Below are 24,470 nucleotides of genomic sequence, written 5' to 3'. Positions count from 1 at the left end.
GCATTTCTATGTTTATTTTGCGCTGTAAGCATTTTAAATGGTTAGTGAGCTTCACTCATGTATTTAATTCTGTTTTCAATGGTTTGTGTGTGTGTGTTCTTGCTTAAAGTCCCCGTGAACCGGAAGTTGCAAACGACTTTTCTCCAGTGTTATGACGTATTTCCAAGTGAAACGGAATATTGAACAGAGGGCAGGGTTTTACTTTAGCGCTCCTCCTCTCCATCTCTGCTCATAGCATACTAACGGTTTGAGGGGAGTGGTTAAGCGTTTCCCAACCCAAGCCGTCAAACCTACGTCATCAGAGAAGGAACGCCATTCCAGACCGGAAGTAACTTTTCAGATTTTGATTAAAGATTACCATGGTAATTTTTTTTTAATGTTTACTTGCACGGATTAATTGTTCACCACAAGACTAGTAATATGCGCGAACAAAGTAAATAGGGTCAATTTTGATTTCATGGGGACTTTAACCTACATTGAAAGGACCAAATGTCCCCACAAACATAGTAAAATGTGAACATTTTGACATCGAGGGGCCATTTCGTCAGGCCCCATGAGGAAAACAGCTTATAAATCACACAAGTGATGTTTTTTGAAAATGTAAAAATGCTAAAGTTTTGTGTGATGGGTAGGTTGTTTAGGGGTAGAGTTAGTGTAAGGGAAGAGAATACAGTTTATACCGTATAAAAACCATTACGGCTATTGAGAGCCTATGTAAAGATATAAAAACAAGTGTGTGTGTGTGTGTGTGTCTGTCTGTCTGTGAGAGTGGGATCCCTCCCTGGCCTCAGGGAAGTCAGAGGGGGAGGGTAACGCTCACTAATCTCGTGCAAAATGGAGTGGAGCAGCGCCACGCCCAGTGAAACATGCCTGTCCTGCTGTGGGAGGAGTGGTGGGAAACACTGCCAGCACTGGTGGAGGAGGGAGTGGCCGTTTGAGAGAACCAGAAACTAAAAAGACGTGTTGAGTCAGTCATTACCTGACAGCTCTCCAAACACACCGCACAGACCCGACGAGAAGAGAAAACCAGCAGAGCTACCGAGAGAGAAACAGAACCAGAGGAAGAGAAATGAGGGACGCAGTGAAGAAAGGAAACGGAGAGAAGAAAACTATGGGTAAGAGTTGCCTTGTTCTGATTCAGTCCTGCCTCCTCCCTCTGAACTTCTTCCTGATGTTTCCTTCATTGTCCTGGCGCTTTGGATCATGCATTCTTTCGCTCCTCCTGCGGTTTGTCCGAAATGACTCGTGCATACAGTCAGAAAAATGACATAATGCATTAAAAACAACTTTTTGAAAACACTGATTAAATTTATGGCTCTGCACTTTAGAATGAAACTTTCTCTCGCTGCAAAACAAACAGCAACCTTCACTCTTGACCTCCTGATATATGCGTCCTCCCACTTTTCATGCCTTCTGTCATTCTTTCACTCACTGACACACGTGTTAAAGCTAAAGAGGCTCATCTGTGAGATTCCTCATGGCTTCGGGTCAGACCTCACACACACACACACACACACATTCCTGTCTTTCATCGCGAGCGCCCTTCTCTCGGGGCAAATGCATGAACGCGTCACTCTCGAGGCAACTTGCTTGATGAGGGAGAGAGAGGGAGAGAGAGAGGGGGAGAGAGAGAGGGGAGGGGGGTGATGTGGTTTTCTTCATCATAACTTTTTGTGCTTCTTTACCCAACTATTCATGTGATAATCAACACTCGTGTCCTTGTATCCCCTTTTCAAATCATTCCTGGTGTAGTGGCTGAGATCTGGGGTTGCAACTGAAAGGCTGTAGGTTTGAATCCTGCATGGGTGGATCTTATTTTTTAGTTTAAACAGTAAAAAAAAGTTTAACAGCTGAGGAGTAGCCTACTACACATGTTAAATCTTTTTCTTTTTTTTTTCAAGAAAGGGAAGCGTATTTTTAGAACCATTACGATTTTTGCCATTTTAACACTATTTTCATGACAATTTGTAAACACAATTTTATAATTTACTAAAAAAATTTAAATGCGGTAACAGATTTTTTATATATTTTTATATATGTTTTAAGATATTTTATATCTTTATTTTTCCACATTACAGTAACAATTGAATGATTCTTTTAATGAAAACTATTAATTTAGGATTTATTTTCAGTATAAATTTGTGATATATATATATATATATATATATATATATATATATATATATATATATATATATATATAAATAAATACATTTTTTTTGTGCTGTCAAATCAATTAATTTTTTGCTTATATAATATATGTGAGTCTCTCTCTCTCTCTCTCTCTCTCTCTCTCTCTTTCTCTCTATATATAGATAGATAGATAGATAGATAGACACTCACATTATACAAACACAAACTTTTGTTAGATGCGATTAATCGTGATTACTCAATTTGACAGCCCTATATATATTATATAATATATGGTCAGAATGAGATTTTTTGGGCCTTAAAAAAACCTATTTTAGGGACCATTACGTTTCATCAGCATTTTTTGGTAGCTCAAACACTAATTAAATTAGCTAACATGTTTGATAAACACAAAGGATGGTGCAGAACTTTATAACGGATGTTCCAGTTCTGTGGAAATCATCAGATCTTCCATACGCTTGATCAAGATGCTCCACCTCAGGTTATTCCAGGTGAACTCTCCAAGAATCTGCTAAATGACTAGTTACTAGAAGCTAATTATCATAAAATTGAGTGACAGGTCCGTACAGACTTTGTGCTGAATCGTCATTCATAAAATGTCACGCATGACACAACCATACTGTGTTTAATTACATATTTTTGATTAATGGTAAAAGTGCACACCCAGTTCCATTTAACACATTTCACTGTGGTTAAATGCATTCCTTCATAACCACAAATCAAATGTTGGTTTACAAAAGGTTTTTCTTTATATTTACCATGACCTTTGAAGTACACATGACCCGTAGCTTGAACAATAGTGTTTGTGCTGTAGAAGAGCGATGATGCATCTCATCCTGAAAGCCGTCGTGACACGATCAAGCTGTTTGATGTTTGTTTCCAGAGCTCAGATAAAGTGTGTATCGGTACTAGTAATAGCACTCATCCAGTGCTTGTTATCTGCTCTCACTAGCCAGGGGGAGATTTGGAAGATGTCTGGACAAGCTCATGTCGCATCAAGCCGAGTCTTGCTGTTATTAGAGAACTTTGACTTGCCTACAAATCCAACAAGAGAAACTCAAAGCTTTGACTCTTGAATGGATGTCAGATGGAGACATCTGTGGGGTTTTATATGATTTCAATCACGTGCATCTGACCCTTTAGAAGTACTTTACTGTAACACATCAGATAATGCTGTGGTAATTTGACACTCTACCAGTCATAGTTAGGAAACCTATGATTTGAAGCCCTAAAAATCTAAATACTTGAAATTAGTTTTGTAGACAAATTTGTTGATTTGTAGATAAATTGTGTTGCTATGTATTCATTTCTTTACAAAAACTTTTGAACATTTGTTATCCATCTATCTATCTATCTATCTATCTATCTATCTATCTATCTATCTATCTATCTATCTGTCTGTCTATCTGTCTATCTGTCTATCTATCTATCTATCTATCTATCTATCTATCTATCTATCTATCTATCTATCTATCTATCTATCTGTCTATCTGTCTATCTATCTGTCTATCTATGTATTTATTTATTTATCAGTATAAATGACTAAACTAGTTTTTACATTGACATTTAATTTTTCATACCTTATTGGCTTTTTCTTTTCAATTTGTTTACTCAGAAATTGAACAATAATTAAATCCAGAATATAAAAAATGAAGAAGAAAAAAACCCGGAAGATGACAAATAAAAACAGAAACACATCTTGAAAATTTTATGTTTAAAAAACAAAAACAATTTAGCTTCCCAAGTAATTGCATCTTGTTTTGAGGATTTTGTGATATTTTACAGGAAGCTAAACCAATCTTTTTAATTTAATTTAATTTTGAATATTTATGTCCACACTCAACAAGCACTATACACCGGTATAAAATGATAACTTGATGAAATGATTAAGTAAACTTGTAATAAATGTATGTATATGGTACACCAAGGTATTTTAAATAATAAACAGGTGAAACTTGGAAAATTATAATATCGTGCAAAAGTTATAATTTTGATGATTATGGCTTACAGCTTATGAAAACCGCAAATTCAAAATCTCAGAAAATTTTTATATTACATGAAATCAATTAAAAAAAAGATTTTAAATACAGAAATGTCGGCCCTCTGAAAAGTATAATCATGCATATGTATATAGTTAGATATACTAAATATATTAGTTTCCCCTTTTTAATGTGAATTACTGAACTTTTGCACGATATTCTAATTTTTCGAGTTTCACCTGTAGTGGTGTTATTATGGTACAAAGAAAACATTGTACTGCCATGTCTAAAAAACATGTAGTACCGTGGAGCTATTGAGTCAGTGGACTCTAGGATGGAAAACCTTTTATTTATTGTTCTTTCTTCACTTTCTTTCGTGGCATTTGAACAGATTTCCCAACTCTCTTAGTCTTATGTAACTCTTGTTTTGGCTTGAAGCACAGTTTTTTGAGCTCAAAGTGAAGAATGCTCTACCCCCCTTCACTCTACAGATGTCTCATGTTCAGAGAACGGGAGAAAAGCGACTGGAAGCAAAAAAGTTGATGACGGGTCATTTCCTGTGAAGGTTCAGGGTGCAGGTGTCGAGTCCTTCGAGCTGCAGGTGAGCTTTCATCATCAGCGCTAGTCAAATATACGTCCCTGAGTAAAGTGAGTTTTGGGGTGTAACCTCAAATTTAGTAGTCTAGTTTGTGTTGATCAGCAATGCAAATCTTTTCAAATATGTCTATCAACAGAACATCAAAGCATGCAAAGCACATGCTTAAATGTTGGATAAAGTGTGTTTTCTCTGCAGGTTCATGGATTCTGGCTGGTCCAGGATGCCATCATGACTGTACTGGGCAGAGAGGAGGTGGCACCTCGCACATCTATCGCTCTGGCCCTTTCAGGCGTGACCCTTGACCCCATGACTGAGCTCCAGGGCATCAAGGGCTTCAAAGCTGGAGTCACTCTCCGTTTAGTTGAAGGTAAACTGCAAGATCTTCCATGTGGAGTGTTTACTTTTGTTCACTTCTAATAGACTTACATATATTATACATGGATATAAGGACACTTATAGACCTTATGTAGCCCCGCCCCTTTTCAGCACTGCGCTCGTTGTCTTTTGGCTTCCGGTCTGTATTTTCACAGCGATCTTGCCTATTTATGAATGAACGGCTCGTTTTAAAATTTTCCCGGTCTACTGACATTTGTTAAGACATCTGCTTTAAACATTACAATCCTCATGATAACTTTCGTTAACTTTACATTTAGTAAATCCACTTCAAAAGCTAATTACTCCTGGACAGCAATGCCATTGAAATATACAGAGCGACTGCAAAAACGGAAGTTCAAAGACAATATTCTAAAGATGGCGGCGCCCTCGTTTCTCTGGCTAATAAGGTCTATAAGGTACTTATAAGGTTTCCACAGTCACAGAAAACTTGGAATTATCAGGGAATGTTAATGTGTTTTTCTGGCCTGAAAAGGTAATTGTGGAGATTCAAGGATTTCAATTGTAAATCTACATTTTTTGTAGTTATAAAACATTTCATTGGCTAAATATTGCTCAAGTTTACAGGAAAACCTGTTCACAAGCCTTAAACTTGTGTGAATCATTTATCTGAGTAAGTTTGAATGAATCAGTTAAACCTGGTCACAAACTCATTTTGAATCTTTCTGCATTTTTATGTATCTGGTGACAGTGTTATTTTAGAATTATTTATATACTATTATGGTATTTATTAATATTTTGAATTAGAGTTTAGATTTTTTTATATGTATGTGTGTGTGTGTGTGTATATATATATATATATATATATATATATATATATATATATATATATAATATGTGTGTGTGTATATATATATATATATCGCGATTAATCACATCCAAAATAAAAGTTTGTGTTTACATAATATATGTGTGTATGGAGTATAATTATTTTCTATATATAAATACACACACGCATATATATTTAAGAAAAATGTGTTATTTATATATAATAAAAATTATATATAATATAAATATATATATACACAGTATATACATGCAAATATTTCTTAAATATATACATGCATGTGTGTGTATTTATATATAGAAAATAATTATACACTGTACACACACATATATTATGTAAACACAAACTTTTATTTTGGATGCGATTAATCGCGATTAATTGTTTGACAGCCCTAATATATATATATATATATAATATAATATAATATAATATAATATAATATAATATAATATTATATATATATATATATATATATATATATATATATATATATATAAATAAAAATGACTAAAACTGTATGATAAAATGACTAAATCCTAAAATAAAACTCTAATTCAAAATATCAATAAATCCCATAATAGTATATAAATAATTCTAAAATAACACTGTCACCAGATACATAAAAATGCAGAAAGATTCAAAATGAGTATATATCTATATATGTGTATGTATGTATGTATATATATGTGTGTGTTATGTATATGTGTGTATGTATGTATGTGTTTATATTTATAATAATAGTTATAGTAATACAGTAATATTTATATTTTTGTTAATTTACACTTTATTTCAATTACCGAAAAACAGTTAGTTAACAATAACAACTCTGATCCAGTATCTAGCTTATCCAGTGATCATAAACCTCATGAAAATTCATTGGTCAGAAACTGTGGAAATCATGTGGTTTATTGCTGGTCTAACAATCCAGTTTGAACACCTGTGAGACCAGCTGGTAACTGGTTTATTGTCCAAGGTTGTCTAATCTAGGTAGGTTGTGCTGGTCAGCCATCTTGGACCAGCTAGAAACCAGCTACCATGATCCAATTTAAGGTGGTTTCAGTGAGATTTTCCACAGGGATCAATGGGTTTCTTTTCTATACAGGTTTTGCAACTTCTTGATTTTATTGCAAACCCTTTTGATGACAAACTAATGAAACCATTCTCGGAGCCAAGTGAGTCACATGGCACTCAATATGAGTAATGTGGGAAAGTAGATGATTGAATAGATGATGTTATTGCTCATTGGAAATAATCATAGTCTTGCAAGATGAGACGCATTGAAATTCAGCCGATCAATGGAGCTGGAGAAAAGGCCTGATTTTGGGATCATAAAGTGAGTTTTGTGTGTATGTTATAGAGCCGTACTCCCCGCGGTCGGCACAGGCTCACCTGGCACGTGTGCAAGAGATGCTGAAATCTGCCGGGCCCCAAGATGCCTTGATGGAGGGCCGATCACCCACTGTATTGAACACACTCACCCAAACGCCTGGTAAGAAATAGATTAGTACATAAAAGCACTTGTATTCAGTACTGCCTCTAAATAATTTAAAATGCATTCATTATTTTTATGCCCATGGCAGTGAGACTCTCTAATTGTGTGTTTATGTGTGTATTAGAAGCCCCTCCCACTCTGCACTCATCAAAGAACAGACGAGCCAATAGTAAGACAGAGCAGCCGGCTGAAGCCCCGCCCCCTCCTGCCTACATTCACCCTGGAGTTTCAGATCTCCCTCCTCTGACGACCCTGCTGCCCATCAACACACACAGCGAAGTAAGACAAATAACACAATACAAATAAACCTTTAGGCATTTGACATTGTTTTTTATGACTCTCACAATAAACACAACTAACTGATTCTCTTACAGGCTCCCAGTTACCTGCTCGACCTGTCACTCAGCTGTTGGAACCCTCCCCCTGGCTTCCGGAAACTGCAGGGCGACTTCCTGTACATCAGTGTCCACACGCTGGAGGGCAAGCAGTGTGACATCACTTCCTGCCCACGTGGGTTTTACCTGAACAGGTAAGACTCTGTGTTATTATGACAATGTTTGTAGTTGCATGCTACCATACTATTAAAATTATTTGCATTTGAATAGGAAGCAAAATCCATGATTTTTAACAACTGTTTCTTGATCTCACTGTTAAAGGTCCCATGGCCTGAAAATGTCACTTTATAAGGTTTCATGTGGAGCATGGCAGTTGCTCAGTGTTTGGATGTACAAATGAACACAAAAGTATTTTTTTAGCTCCTTCATCCGAGCCTCTGAAGAACCAGTGGGTTATGTGAATGTCTGATGTGTAATTGTTCAAGTTCAGACAGATAATCTTTCTCTCAAAGTCGTTCAACACTGTTTATGCATCAGTAAATCAAGCCAGTGACTAAACAATCAACTTCACGTCGTTTCTTTTAGTAGGATGAAAATAATCTTATATAAACTGTGATTAAAATACAGAAAGCGATCAAAGAACAATCCCTTTCCAGTCGCCCAAGCTGTCAATCAAACAGCGTGAGTTTATCTGGACACTTGCCAGAACTCATTATGAAATCAATGACGCTGTTACACTGCACAACGAAGCTCTTACTGTACTTACATCATGTTTGCATTGGTGAAAGCATTAGTGAGAGTGCAGAAACTGCTTTGCAATGATAAGATCATTATTCACGCGATCAAAAGACTGTCATCTGCTCAGTGCTCATCACTGCAACCTTTTATGTGATGGGAATAGATCTAAAAACTTTAAAAACTTCTCACGATTCGTTAATCTCGATAGCTGTAATAGTAAAAATGTATAATAGCTGTAATAGTAAAGGCTTTCGAGAGAGTTCCACATGTAATGCTAGCTATTTCATATGCAAACATGTCAGCCAATCACAGCAGTGGGTGTTTACACTGAAGTCTCACAGCAGCCAATCACAGCAGTGGGTGTTAACACTGAAATCTTACAGCAGGCACGCCCCTTCAAACAGAGTGTTCAAATCAGAGGCTAAAATCAGGCTAGGAAAAAATCCTTTTATTTATAAATTATGACAATTTTTTATCTAAAAAACATACTAACATTATAAGGGCACCCCAGGAAACATTATAAAATAATAAAATAATCCATGCCATGGGACCTTTAAGTTACATTCTAGACAAAACTATAATAAAAAAGCAAAATAACAGGAATAACATTTATTTTCGAAAACTGCAATGTAATGTAAAGGTCATGTGATACAAATGTAGTATACTACTGTATAAAATGTTAATCATTGCATATTGTTTCGAATATGATTTCTAAAATATACAGTAGTAGACACCACACAATATATACTATATTTTGCATAAAGAAAATTAAGGCTATTTTAATATCATTCATATTTTTTCAAAAATTTCATTTTCATTACTGTCATAGAATAAAGGTATATATATTTTGATATATTTCATTTATGGTGATTAATAATAATGTATTTATATTGTTTTTTTTGTTTTTTGTTTTTACTTTAATTGCAGTTATTTTTATACATATATTTACTGTACTGCTGGTTTGAGAATGTAATTGAATAATTGGAATTACAAAAAAACTCAAAAATAAAGATAAAAGTATACTTTATGGAGTTATACATGAAGAGTTCAGATGCAAAAGCCTCTAAGTGCCATCTGAAATTTTCTTCTAGAATGATCATTTAAATAAAGCTCGTATATTTAAGTTCAGTAATTTCACTTAAATGACAATTAGTAGGTAATTTGCATTGCCATTTAAGTGAAATTATTGAACTTAAATATACAAACTTGATAAAAATGATCATTCTAGAAGAAAATTTCAGATGGCACTTAGAGGCTTTTGCATCTGAACTCTTCACATGTAGTTGCTGCATAGACAAAAATAACAAAATGCATCTCAAAAATATAAAACATTACCACACAGACACATAGAATAGAATAGAATAGAATAGAATAGAATAGAATAGAATAGAATAGAATAGAATAGAATAGAATAGAATAATGCCTGGATGCATTACAGTAATGAGAATTTTTGTGGGAAAATGTTACAATACGAAAAATCTAAATGTCTCCATGTTCTCATGAGATTCATCCAATGTGGAATAAATGACATCATAATTGTTTGTGACATATTAGATACACAGAATGAAGGAGAGTTTTCTAGAAACCAAGCTGTATTTTTGTTTCAGGTCGACCCTCGATGTGTTTGACCCCCGTCCTGCTCAGTCTACTCCAGTGTGCCACTGTCTGACCGACCTGCTGTCCCACATCAGCCCGCAGTTCAAACACAACCTCGGCACGCTGCGGCACAGGTGACCCTCACACACTCGTCTCACAACACTCATCTGTTCTTCAGTGCGGTTCTCTGAGCGTCTCTGTTCACACAGGCCCTCTCTGCCGGCTGAAGAGATGCTGTCCACTCCGTACCGCACACACAGCTGGCTCGGCGTCTCCTCGCTTCACTCACACAGATCCAGCTTCAGCTGCCGGCTGGGTCTGGACCAGGACCTCAACGCGCAGGTACACACACACACATCTTTCAGTGCACAGTTACAAAGCTCTATTTTGACATGACTGTGTGGTAAACATCATAAAAAAAAACTGTAGTAATGAAATTTATTATAAAATGTTATATGTTTTATAATATTATATTAACATACAGTAACATCAGCAATTTTACAGTTTTAGATGGAAATCAGTCACCAAACTTAAAAGTAAAACTGTAATGCATTACTGTAGTGAGAATCTTTGGGGGAAAATGTGCTAATTGTCATGAAAATAATGTCAAAATGCAAAAAAAATGTGTTATGTGTTAAAATAGATTTAAAATTATTAATACAAAATATTATTATTCTTTTGATTTTGGAGTGAAGTATTGGAGTGTTTTCATGGGATTTGCAATGAAATTAAAATAATATAAAATTTAATATTATTTAACAGTAATTATAAATGAATATTAATATTTAAAAAAGATAAAATGAGTGTGTGTGTGTGTGTGTTGTGTGTGTTGTGTGTGTGTGTTGTGTGTGTGTGTTGTGTGTGTTGTGTGTGTTGTGTGTGTTGTGTGTGTTGTGTGTGTTGTGTGTGTGTGTGTGTGTGTTGTGTGTGTGTGTGTTGTGTGTGTGTGTGTCATGTTCACGTGTTCACGTGTTCTTCTGTGGGTTTTAGGCTACTGACTGGAATAAGGAACTTCAAGCAGCCAGAGATCTTCCTCAGAGAAGTCTGGAGGAGAGACTTCAGAGGGACCGAGCGTTACTGCAGGTCTGACAGCACTTATCTAACCTATGTAGACTATTCTGTCCTCAAAGTATAATTAAATAAACACAAACTAAACAGACCACATAACATAAAACATCCTAACAATACTGTGTAACTTAACTACTGTAGATTTGACAGTAGCTCAGCTGTTCTCAGTGTTTCCCAGCAAGCATCTACATCACTGTTTGTCTGTCACACTATATTGAACATGATTAAAAATCAAAAGACCAGTTCCTTTTAGCGAATCAGTTTGTTTAGGACCCTGGACCACAAAACCAGTCACATGGGTCAATTTTTCGAAATTGAGATTTACACATCACCTGAAGGCTAAATAAATAAGCTTTTCATTGATGTATGTTTTGTTATGATAGGACAATATTTGGCCGAGATACAACTATTAGAAAATCTGTAATCTGAGGGTGCAAAAAATCGAAAAATTGAGAAAATCTCCTTTAAAGTTGATCATTTATGTTCGCGATTGTGCAGCATTCACTCACAAAAATAAATGTTTTATATATTTATGGTAGGAAATTTACAAAATATCTTCATGGATGGATCATGATCTTTACTTAATATCCTAATGATTTTTGGCATAAAAGTAAAATCGATAATTTTGACCCATACAATGTATTGTTGGCTATTGCCACAGATATACCCGTGCGACTTATGACTGGTTTTGTGATCCAGGGTCACAATTGTGCAAAAACAAACAAAAAATACCCCGAGAGGGAATGAGGTAAAAGTCAACGGGTAACATATGACAATGATCTGGACAGGACTGCAAACACAAGGAGAATAAATAGGCAGCAAACAAGGCAGGTAACGAGGGAGGACAGGTGGGGCTGAACCAATAGTCAGGTAACAAGATGGACGGGTTTAGACAATAGACAGGAGAGCGCATGGAACAAGGAAACGCATGACAAGTCATGTATTCACAACAAAAGCACAAGCACATGGCCAGCAAACTTAAACACCAGCCATGTGCTTAAACAAAACAACAGCTAATGAGAGCTCATAAGCCGCGTGTTCACACAAAACATGACAACATGAAAGCACACGGCTAGTGTAAAAGACAAGCAGCGTGCAACACAGCACAAGATAAAACATAACATGAAAGCATGCGTCCGATGTAAACACAAGAACGCAACAACACAGCCGGACAGAAGAGCATACGGCCCGAGCGAACTCACACAACAAGACAGAGCGCACGAGAATGAGCGTGCTCACGACAGATACAAACACTCGGAGCATGAATGTCCAAATCCCGACACAGAACCGAAACCAAACTAGACTGAAGTGCCGGGATCCAAACACCACGCTCCACACTGACCACACACAAAACAACTTGCATGGACCGAAGAGCTCACGCGCTCACACAAACACGAGTGTCAGGGCTCTGTCACAATCACAAAACCAAGAGTAAACTTGACCGGAGTGACCGAACCCTGACATTTTGTTTAATATTTATTTTCTTTTACTTTTTTTATTTCATTTCATTTCATTAGTTTTCATTGCATTCCATAACATTGCATTGCATTTTATTTCATTGCAGTGCATTTCATTGAAAACCATAGTTTCCAAGTAGCTTTTACATTTCATTTAATTGCATTGCATTGAAAACCATATTTTCCAAGTACACCACTTCTTAACTTCTCATTGTTCGTTCCGGCAGGTGAACAGCGCTTTTGTGTGGGCTGTTGCTCAGGCAGCAGAGAAGGTGATCGATGGTTTTGTCGACCCAGTCAATGGTTCTCCCGAGGACCCAGCGTTCCTATGCGGCGGTGTGTTCATGAGTGTGCCGACACACAGAGAGGACTGGCTGACAGGAGAACGCGGCCCCAGAGCCGCTCAGCGTCTCGAGCTGCGATGTGTTCAGGCTTACAGCGACCTGGACGGAGACCTCCAGAACCTGCACACCATCCCCACCGCGGTGGCCGACTACCGAGGCGTTCGACTGTCCGCGCAGGGCCTGGCCCCTGGTCTTCAGGGCCCCGAGCAGGCTGAGATTCCCAATGGCCTTTTATACGGCTTCAGCGCAGGGCCACTGGAAAATCCATCCAGACGGAAACTCCTAGAGCTGCTGGCTCAGTCGGCAAAGGCTCTTTCTCTGCAAAGACATGCGGTTGTGGGGCAGACCGGGCATCAGTTGCCCCTGTTCACCACTGTAGATGCTCAGGGGATTCTGGGGGCCGATGGCCGATATTACCTGCTGGATGTGTATCGTACTATGCCTGCTGATGCCAACTTCCAAGTGGAAGACGGAGAAGAAGGAACAGAAACAGAACCCAAGGAGGGCAGTTTTCCCAGACGTTACCCTCACGTTCTGTGTCGCTTACGGCCGGAGTTAGTGAAGGCGTTCATTCAACACAAGTGAGTTTTGACAGGTTACCAAGTCCTTCCATTGGTCAAGCTAACAGATAGCCCCGCCCCAAATTCATGCCATTGGTTGAGCCTGCTGATATTTATATGGCCAAAATGCATATAAATATCAGTTGTTGCTCTATATTTCCCAATAATATTTAAATGCTTAGTTTTATTATCAATCTCTGTAGTTTGATCATATACATATAATACAATGCAATATTCCCTAAAATGCCTGATGGTTCATATTTGATACTCACATTTTAACATGATTTTTCTCAAATATGATGTATGGATAATCAAGTAAACTTAGGTTGCTTCAGTCCACCAAGTGTTCATCTTGAAAAATTATTATCAATATAAAAATTATTCTTACATTTACCTTATGAAAAAATCAATAAATCAGTTTTCTTGCATAATGCATCATATAATGATCAATGATGCATGAATCAAACACTCCCAGAATGCCAGTTTTCCACACAATCTCATTATGTGGGCAGAAACAAATCATATATATATATATACCTAAAATCTCTGTGTGTCAGTTAAAGGATGTTTAAAATCTTATTCCTAGCTTAACATGCAAACTTTTGTGTATATATATATATATATATATATATATATATATATATATTATAATATAATATAATATAATATAATATAATATAATATAATATAATATAATATAATATAATATAATATAATATAATATAATATAATATAATATAATATAATATAATATAATATAATATATATATATATATATATATATATACACACAAAAGTTTGCATGTTAAGCTAGGAATAAGATTTTATACATCCTTTAACTGACACACAGAGATTTTAGGTTTGTTTATTTGTGCACATCCTTACAAACACATTTTGTCTTTGCATTACAGATATTCTCAGTTCGCGCAGCGAGTGAAGGCTCACATGAGGGAGAACGAAGGACTGGAAGAGAGTATGCAATCTGGTGAGAATGAAAAGAAGTGTTAATTTTCTGTCATGGGATGTTGGAATAGGTGTCTGATATAAATCTGTTTTAGGGGAATGATCGTATGTGTGTATTTGTGTGTTGTCAGGTGACTCTCCAAACAGAGACGCAGTAAGAAGAGCTTGCAAAGATGTCGGATCCGTCAGTGACATCATCTTTGAGATGCGTTTCAACCCTAATATCTTCTCCCCAGGTCAGGAAAAGCTCAAATCCATTAATATGCACCAAAACAAACTTCACAAAAACTCCATTGAGTTTCTTTGCTATATACTGTCTATTTAGGCAGTATCCAATGAAGTGGAGCCTAATAAGAGACTAGTTTTACATGCTCATGTGAGACTCATCATGTTTCTATGCTGATGACATCAACTGCATATAAGATTGGGTGAAATATATAATAAATTGGTCTTTAAATAGGATTTTTTAACTATTTTATGCTTTCGAGAATTTGTGTAGGATACATAAGATGCTGCCTTAGAATTAGGCTAAAACATCTCTTAAAAGCAAATATAATAATAATATTAAAACCTTAACATCAAATAATAAATCTAATAAAAAAACATAATATTAATCAGATCTCAAACATCAACTGAGACACATCACGGTAAGAAAATGATTTTAAAATCCATAATGTAGGCAGCTTTACTAGGTTTTGGAACAGAGCTAATATCGTCATATTTGTCTTGACCAGAAATCATCTGTCTTTACATCTAAACATTATAACTTATGTAACTAGAGCTTAAGTTAGAGACCTTTAATATTGTCTTCTCTCTCTCCGGGTAGGAGTGCAGTTTCCCAGCTCAGAGAGTGATGCCGTGGAGCTACAGAAGAGATTACTGAAGGAAGCAGCGTCTTTCATCATTAATGACCAAATACCAGCATTCGTGAGTGTATTTTGTGCTTTTATACACTAAAAATCTTACTGGCCCCAATCTTTTTAACAGTAAAGAATAATTTTATTCATCAAAGATGCATTAAACTGATCAAAAGTAAAGACATTTATAATGTTACAAAGGATTTCTAATTCAAATAAATGCTGTTCTTTTGAACTTTCTGTTCATCAAAGAATCCTGAACAAAAATGTATCACGGTTTCCAAAAAAATATTAAGCAGCACAACTAGTATGGAAGCTCGTTTCCGCCACAGAATAAAACATTTTAAAAGATAATTGCGACTTTTTATCTCACAATTGCGAGTTTACATCTTGCAATTCTGACTTTATTAATAAGAATTGCAAGATATAAAGTCAGAATTGCGTGAAATAAAGTCGCAATTGCGTGTAATAAAGTCGCAATTGCGTGTTATAAAGTCAGAATTGCGAGATATAAAGTTAGAATTGCGTGAAATAGTCGCAATTGCGTGTTATAAAGTCTTGATTTTTTTCTCACAATTGTGACTTTATATCACGCAATTCTGACTTTATAACACATAATTGCGAGTTTATATCACGCAATTCTGACATCTTTTCTCAGAATTGTGAGATATAAACTCACAATTGTGAGATATAAAGTCCAATTCTAAGGAGAAAAAAAAGGACTATAAGATATGAGTTTATATCTCACAATTCTGACTTTATATATCCCAATTGCAACTTTATTTCTCAGAATTGCGACTTTATTTCTCACAATTCTGACTTCATATCTCGCAATTCTGTGAAATCAAGTCACAATTCTGACTTGATATATCGCAATTGTGAGATAAAAAGTCGCTATTATTATTATTTATTTATTATTCAATGGCGGAAACAAGCTTCCATACAACATTGATAATAAGAAAAGTTTCTTGATTTCTGAGGGATCATGTAAGACTGAAGACAAATTCAGCTTTGATCACATGAACAAATTACATTTTAAAATATATTCACATAAAAAAGGTATTTTAAACTCTAATAATATTTCACAATATTACAGTTTTTACTGAGCAGAAGAGACTTCTTTCAAAAACATTAAAAAATCTGAGCGACCACAAACTTTTCAACAGAAACGTTATGTATGTGTATATGTGTGAGAGAAACGGTGCACTGAAGTATCAGCATGTACTTTCAGATGAACGACTGCATTCATGGCTCTGACATACCGATGGATGGTGCTTCTTTACGACAAGCCCTCCATCAGAAAGGCATAAACCTCCGCTATCTAGGTCACCTGATCTTGTCCATCAGCCAATCAGATCTCAAACATCAACTGAGACACATCACGGTAATAAAATGATTTTAAATCCATTATACTGGGGTGGATTTTAAATGTGAACTGTCCTAATCCTATCTTACCATCTCTCTCAGAGGTTGGCGTTTGCAGAGATTGTAGTGCGTTGTGCACAACGGTTCTTCAGTGGCTACATTCAGGTATTTCATTTAACTTATTCAAGTCAAATTTATATATATAGGTGAAACTCGAAAAATTAGAATATCGTGGAAAAGTTCATTTATTTCAGTAATTCAACTTAAAAGGTGAAACTAATATATTATATAGAAAATTATATGCAAAGTGAGATATTTCAAGCCTTTATTTGTTATAATTTTGATGATTATGGCTTACAGCTTATGAACATTTTCTAAATTTCTGAGATTTTGAATTTGGGGTTTTCATAAGCTTTAAGCCATAATCATCAAAATTATAACAAATAAAGGCTTTAAATATCTCACTTTGCATGTAATGAGTCTATATAATATAATATAATAGAATAGAATAGAATAGAATGAGGCATTTATATAGCGCTTTCATATGTACTACTGTACACCCAAAGCGCTTTACAATCATATCATATAATAATATATTAGTTACACCTTTTAAGTTGAATTACTGAAATGAACTTTTGCATGATTTTCTATTTTACAGTCTCACCTGTATAGCGCTTTTCGCAATACACATTGTTCAAAGCAGCTTTACAGAAAATCATTATGTTAATGTTCATGCCTTATAGTCGCATTTAGCAGATTAGAGCTGGGCAATAATATAGTTACATTTTGCTATGATAAAAGCAATCAAGCAGTTGAGATTTGCTATAGAGCATATATCGCCCCATGCAACTATTCTGTGGGTATGCGGATAAAGTTATATATCCAATTTTATATACAGACCTTGGTTTTGTTCAATCTATTAAATAAGTAACAAATTGTGTCTGTTGTGCTGTACAGGGAGTGGAGACGTCTAACCTGTCAGCGGCAGCGAGTCATTTCCTCTGCTGCTTATTGGTGCCTCACTTCAGTTCAGCATCAAATGGGGAGGAGTCTAAGAAGCGTTCGAGGAGGCGTGGCCGAGGAGGGGGAGGGGCTTCTGACAGCACGGCATGGACCTCACTCAGCGGGAATGAACTGTGGAGTCAGATCTGTCAAGATGCTCAAGAAACATACAGACTTAAAGAAGGACTAGGGTGAGTGAAGAGCATTCGCTCTTCTCCAAATGTTTAACCCTTTCATGTGAAGTGTACTGACTTCATGAAGTCTCATTTCTTTGAAGGTCAAATGTGGACCATCTAGTAGAGCAGTACGGGCTCCAGAAGATGTCCTTGTTGAGAGAGATGTGCTTGAAGACTGGTATTCAGGTACTGCGTTGAACCAAGCAATGGCTAAATTTGAAAGAACACAATAATATTTCTGCAATATGTTTGGTGGCTAAGGTTTGTCATGATTGCGTAATAATATATTATATTACATTACATTATATTATATTATATTATATTATATTATATTATATTATATTATATTATATATACACAAAAATCTTTGGGTATGCTTGGCCAACAGGGTAATCTCATTGGTTTTACTAATTAGAAGCGCAAATAAAAACATATCTAATTTGTAGCTTCTGTTATCTTGTGAAAATTTGGCAAAAAAGGAACAATTGATATACACTAGTTTCAAATGTTTTATTTTATTTTTTTATTGCCAAGCCAGCATCACAAAATAATATACATGAACAAAGAACAAATGCAAATGTACATTCTTATTTTAGTAACTAGGAACATATAGCATAAATTATAAAATAAATAAATAATATAATATATAGCATTGTTTTTAACTAAATTTATTTAAAAAGTAGCTCAGGTTCTACCTTTCAAAAGTATGGACTCGAGTCAGTAAGATTTTCTTTTAAAAGAAATTAATATTTTTATTCAGTAAGGATGCATTAAATTGATCAGAAGTGACAGTAAAGACATTTATAATCTTACAAAAGATCAATTTAAAATAAATGCTGTTCTCTTGTACTTTCTGTTCATCAAAGAATCCTGAAAAAATGTATCATGGTTTCCTCAGAAATATTAAGTTTTTAAGATCGATAATAATAATAAGAATGTTTCTCATCATATTACAATGATTTCTGAAGGATCATGTGACACTGAAGACTGGAGTAATGATGCTAGAAATTCTGCTTTGATCACAGGAATAAATGACATATTACAATATATTCAAATAGAAAACAGTTATTTTAAATTGTAATAATATTTCACAATATTACAAATTTTACTGCATTTTTGATCAAATAAATGCAGCCTTAGCGATAGAGGTTGATCTTGATTGATAGCTTGTAGATTGTCTCTCATATGTCATAGAAAACCCTTTCTCTTTGTGAATGTCCCGCAGCTCCGCCTCAGAGAATACAGTCTCGACAACCGTAACAAAGCGGCCATCTCTCCGGACGATGTGCTCAACATTCTGCCCATCGTCAAGCACATAACCATGTCAACCACCGACGCCACACACATGTTCAAGCTGGCTCAGAACAGTCTTCAGAAAGGTATTTACGAACCAACGGGCAGTAATTGAGTCGTGTGTGAACAGCCTCGCTTGACCGTGTTCTCCTCGTAGGGTTACTGGAGCAGGCGTACGAGCAGCTGAAAGAAGCGGCGTACCTCTTCAGTCGCGTGTGTGATGACCTTCACCCTGAAGCCTGCCAGTGTCTTAGTCTGCTGGCAAAAGTGGCCTATGTACAGGGCCATCCTGCTGAGGTGTGATTGTGTGTACTATCTACAGTGTGTCTTGCTGCCCCGTGGCTTAATAGATTGCTTTTTGTATAATAGGACCTTTTAGGTGATTAAGGCACAGCTTTCTCATATTCAAGTAAGCATTAGAGTTTAAGGATTAGTTCACCTCAAAATGAAAATTTCCTGATATTTTACTCACCCCAATGCCATCCAAGATGTCCATGTCTTTCTTTCTTCAGTGGAAAAGAAATGAAGTTTTTTGAGGAAAACATTTCAGGACTTTTCTTCACACAATGGACTTCAATGGCAACCTGAATGTTGAAGTTCAAATCAATGCCGTTTCAAAGGGCTCTGAAGTGCTTCAAAGGGCTCTGCACGATTATCTAGCGAAACCATCGAAAAAAAAGTATATACTTTTTAACCACAATTGTTCGTCTTGTGCTGGTCTGCGACACGCCACGCATTGCGTCATCACGTTGGAAAGGTCACGAGTCACTTCATCTTTCTAATTTCTAAGTTATTTGTCTTTGTACTCTGGTTCAAAAAGGTAGGGAAGGGCGAAAAATTCCATCTCATTTTCTCTTCCAACTTCAAAATCGTACGACATCTTTGTTTTAATTTATTATTATTATTTTCTTCTTTTTTTTCGTGACCTTTCCAACGTGATGACGTAATACAAGACGAACAATTGGGGTTAAAAAGTATATACATTTAAATTTTTTTTAGAAAATGACCGATCGTTTCGCTAGATAAGACCCTTATTTCTCGACTGGGATCGTGCAGAGCCCTCTGAAACGGCATTGATTTGAACTTCAACATTCTGGTTGCCATTGAAGTCCATTGTGTGGAGAAAAATCCTGAAATGTTTTCCTCAAAATACTTAATTTCTTTTTCACTGAAGAAAGAAAGACATGAACATCTTGGATTGCATTGGGGTGAGTAAATTATCAGGACATTTTCATTTTGAGGTGAACTAATCTTTTAACCCAGCAAATATTTTGTATATATATATATATATAAATATATACAATTTTTTTTTTTTTTAAACACCGCAGAAAAAAATCCTCAGTATTTTTGTCTGGTTTCCAGTTTACTTGTGAATCGAGTTTATGCTTAAAACAAGAAAAAAATCTGGCAAAGTGAACTGAATTCAAAGGAAAAACAAGATTATTTTTCTGACACAACTGGCAGATTTTTTTTTTTTCTTGTTTTAAGCAAAAACTTAATTTTGATACATACAAACAGATGTTGACACACATGATATATTGCGTTCTGTCATGAGACCGTGAGAATCAATTACAATTAATTTGGCTCAAGGCATTTTTGCATTTTTTTTTTTTACATTTTTGGGGGAATTATTCAATTAAAATGTCGAACACACCTAAAACCGCGACTGCTCTCTGATCTCGTAGCATTTCTCACCTTGTTCCATGTGTGTCTTGTCCCCTGCAGGCTCGCAGCGTGCAGCTGAGGGTCGTGGTCATCAGCGAAAGGGTTCTGGGCTTCGATCATCCCAACACCATTCAGCAATACGTAAGTCGCGTTCTCACAAAACCAAAACAGACCTACTTTTTAAAATGCATTGAGATCATAATCATCTAATGCAATTATTTCTTTTATTCCAGGTGTTGTTATCAGTGTATCTGTTCGCTGGAGGCGAAACCGCCTTGGCTCAGCGATGCCTGTATCGTGCCAAAGTTCTTCTGTTGACGGTTCACGGAGGAGATCATCCTTACGCTGCAGTCATAGATGTAAACGTCATCAAGCATAATCAAGTCATCACAGATCCCATATAGAAGTATTGGTCTGAATGATGATGTTTATCTTTTCTTTTTTTTTTCTCAGGCTTCTCTGGGATTGGCTCTTCAGAGAGAACAATCATTACCATATCTACAGAGCGCACTGAAACTCAACAGCTCCTTCAGAGGAGACACTGACCTGACAACAGCTCTGATGTAAGACCAAATGCTTTACTTATGCTTAAAATAGATGGAGCCGTTCCAAACCCTAGTGAGCTGCCTATATAGGGTTCCTTATTGTGGTCACATATATCCTTCACGCATGAGGCAGTCCCACAATGCCATTACAATGAGCACAGTGAAAAAAATCATCCAAAATGGATGGAGTCAAGGGAATTGTCAATTTTGAAAATATGTCATTCACTACTGAAAAGCATTTATTGAAAATAGTAGATTTTGCTTAGTGACATTGTTTTCATGACATTTAATTCTAAAATCCGAATGCATCCAGATGTTTTGATTTTGCTCATTAGACTTTGCTCACACACACACACACACACACACACACACACACACACACAGTACTAATAATAAAGGATTTTGTATAAAAAATATATATATATATATATACGGTAATATAATATAATATAATATAATATAATATAATATAATATAATATAATATAATATATATAACTGCAGATTGTATATAACAAGACAGGGAACAACCAACAATGTAAGACACTTAAAGACACATAGTTTGAATTTGAGAAGGAATAAATGTAATAAACAATAATGAAAGAAAAAAACACAAGAAACAAGGGTGCAGTCAAACAGGTAGCCTATATTGACAGCCTTAGTAAATGAATAAGTCATAAATAAAGTATTTTGTATTCAAGTAAGCATTAGACATATTAGACAATTATATGTATATATAAACAACAATTATGAAACAATTAAGAGCTTTTCAGTTGACTGATTTATGAGGTTTCATTTTTGTTTCCTTAAGTGAGGGAGATTAGACACTTGAGGCGTCTCATTAAGGTTTGGATCAGAGAGCTTAAGTAATTAAACTCATTTAAAGTTGTAGTTATGTTACCTGTGTTACCTGTTTAAAGTTGCTAGAGGATATTGTACTGTTTGGCAGGCACCATCTGCTGGCTCAGAGACTGTGTGTGGCTGGCGACTACAGAGGAGGCATGAATCATGAAAAGGAAGCTTACAGCATCTTCCAGAACAAGGTCAGATTTCATGTTTGTGAGTTGAATTTTTATCTTTGAAAATGTGATTGTGTTCTGAGCCTGTGTGTGTGTGTGTGTGTTGCAACAGTGCGGTGAAGACCATCCTCAAACCAAATGCAGCTCTGACTTCCTGAGGAACATTACCCAGCAGGCTGTGCGTGTAGAGCGGTCGATTCGTACGGGAGGCGCGGAGCTTTCTGAAACACTGCCTGAGGTGATTTTTAAATTTAACATTTAATTTAATATTTAACAATAATATTGATCTGCCTGCATTGACATATTATATTATTATACAAGATATTGATATTATACAAGAACTGAACTGAGCTGGATGATGACATCACGGTTATATATATATGATTAACTAAATTAATAACTTTTTAAAAACAAAAATGAAACATCACTGAACTTACTTAAGCTGGTGTGTTAATGCTATTATCTCCTGGAAACTTTTTTGCATTATTTTCCTGTTATTTCGGTAAAGCTGCTTTGGGTATTTTAAAAAGCTCTATATAAATAAATGTGACTTGACTTGAGGTAAGCTTAGCTTGAAACCGCTGTCTAATAGAGCTGACACGTGTAGACTCGCATTAGTTTTGTTAAACATGAGCTGTGTTTCTCTTCTGCAGGGTTTGGTTCCCTCTCAGGACATAACACTGGAGCAGCTCGCTCTGGTCAATGGCATACTGAAGACTTCATACAGGTGAAGAGACTTTAGGATCGCACTGCTTAGTTGAAATTAGCAAAAACAAACCCTAGTGACCAAAACCTTTAGTAGTATTTGTTTTCCTGTCTTTAATTGATACGTTTTAAAATTCAAACAGGTGCGTTAATGACAACTGAGAATAATGAGATGTACAAAGAAACTGAAAAGCAAAACATTAATCACATCTAATATTAAAGTTTGTTTTTATACGTATGTGTGTATATATACTGTGTGTGTATGCATATATAGCATACACACACACACACACGTATATATGCATGTACACGCATATTATATAAACACATTTTAGTTAGATGTGATTAATCGTGATTAATAGTTTTGACATACTTGTACTTATTCTCAGTTTTAAAAAGCATAAATTAAAGACAGAAAAATGTATATAAATTATTAATACTACAATCATGTTTAATATTAATATTTATTTCTGCTTTACATAATGTGTTATAAAAATTATGTGAATACAAATAAGATCCCTGCTCATTGGTAGTGGGGGTTATTACTATCATTCCTTATAATTAACTTTTTAAAGAGGCAAACTGAAAAATTAAGGGGTGTAAAAATTGGTAAATTATGCTCATTCAATTTCCAAAAAATGTTTGAATATGATGCACTTTTAGTTAATGGAAACAGCTGATTGCTTTTATTGTCATTGCTTAAGCACAAAAATGATGGAGTTCAAAGAGAAACTGAAAGAGAGAAAAGCAGCAGAAGAGGCTGAAAAGACGAAACTGGAGAACTCCGAATCGACCAATGAGAATAAAGCTTCAGAACTACCAACCAATAGCGGAGAGGTTACTGAGGAGGCCACATCCAATGGGGAACAGAAGCAAGAGGCCACAGATGGAAATGCAGAAGGCCAAACAGACGCTTCTGAGAAACCAGACCACTCAAAGATGAACGGCCAGATCGAGTCCCACCTGCACAACGGAGATTGTGCTTCAAAAATGGAATGTGAGGAGGAGGAACACCAATCAAACATCACAAATGGTGTCCCGACTGAGAGCCAATCAAAATCAAGTAATATTATGACATCAGTCAGTGAAGCACAGTCAGAATCAGCAGTGGTAAACGGTAAAGAGTGTGTTGTGAACGAAGGTTCAGGTCATTTGGAGAAACAGGCTGAGACAGAGTGAGACATTACCGCAGCTCAGACGTTCAGTGAGATATGATGAGATCGATCTCAGTGTTTGACACATGACTGTATAACGGTCTCAATTAATAAACCATAAAAGAAGTGTGGAGACAAGATGATGCCCAAAGACAGTCTTGTCTTGAAGTTATTAAAATGTTTGACTAAATAAAGTTTAATTTTTGTGTGAGAACATTTTATGCATCGA

The 24,470-nt window shown here is 35.7% G+C and overlaps 1 protein-coding gene across 1 annotated transcript; it reads left to right on the top strand.

Moving 5' to 3' along the window:
* The first annotated feature begins 916 nt into the window (after positions 1–916).
* On the top strand, positions 917–24,455 carry LOC307173725 (clustered mitochondria protein homolog). Its single transcript, XM_079897090.1, has 26 exons — positions 917–1,115; positions 4,622–4,731; positions 4,924–5,095; positions 7,266–7,397; positions 7,525–7,679; positions 7,775–7,929; positions 10,081–10,203; positions 10,279–10,411; positions 11,060–11,152; positions 12,822–13,519; positions 14,410–14,483; positions 14,593–14,697; positions 15,288–15,388; positions 16,550–16,702; positions 16,786–16,848; positions 17,641–17,876; positions 17,963–18,047; positions 19,087–19,240; positions 19,312–19,451; positions 20,880–20,960; positions 21,053–21,178; positions 21,273–21,382; positions 22,313–22,406; positions 22,495–22,620; positions 23,036–23,109; positions 23,792–24,455. The coding sequence occupies exons 1-26, from the start codon at positions 1,070–1,072 to the stop codon at positions 24,264–24,266; spliced, it is 4,014 nt and encodes a 1,337-aa protein (XP_079753216.1). The 5' UTR covers positions 917–1,069; the 3' UTR covers positions 24,267–24,455.
* Positions 24,456–24,470: the final 15 nt, after the last annotated feature.

The sequence above is a fragment of the Squalius cephalus genome, assembly GCF_949319135.1.
Source record: "Squalius cephalus genome assembly, chromosome: 16".
NCBI lineage: Eukaryota > Metazoa > Chordata > Actinopteri > Cypriniformes > Leuciscidae > Squalius > Squalius cephalus.
Note: the sequence above shows the minus strand (reverse complement) of the source record. Positions and strands in the feature narration are given on the sequence as shown.

Coding starts and splice junctions, on each gene's coding strand:
- LOC307173725 (XM_079897090.1), top strand. CDS start 1,070: ATGAGGGACGCAGTGAAGAAAGGAAACGGAGAGAAGAAAACTATGG. Junction 10,412..11,059: donor ACCAGGACCTCAACGCGCAG/GTACACACACAC, acceptor TGTGGGTTTTAG/GCTACTGACTGGAATAAGGA. Junction 17,877..17,962: donor AGACTTAAAGAAGGACTAGG/GTGAGTGAAGAG, acceptor ATTTCTTTGAAG/GTCAAATGTGGACCATCTAG.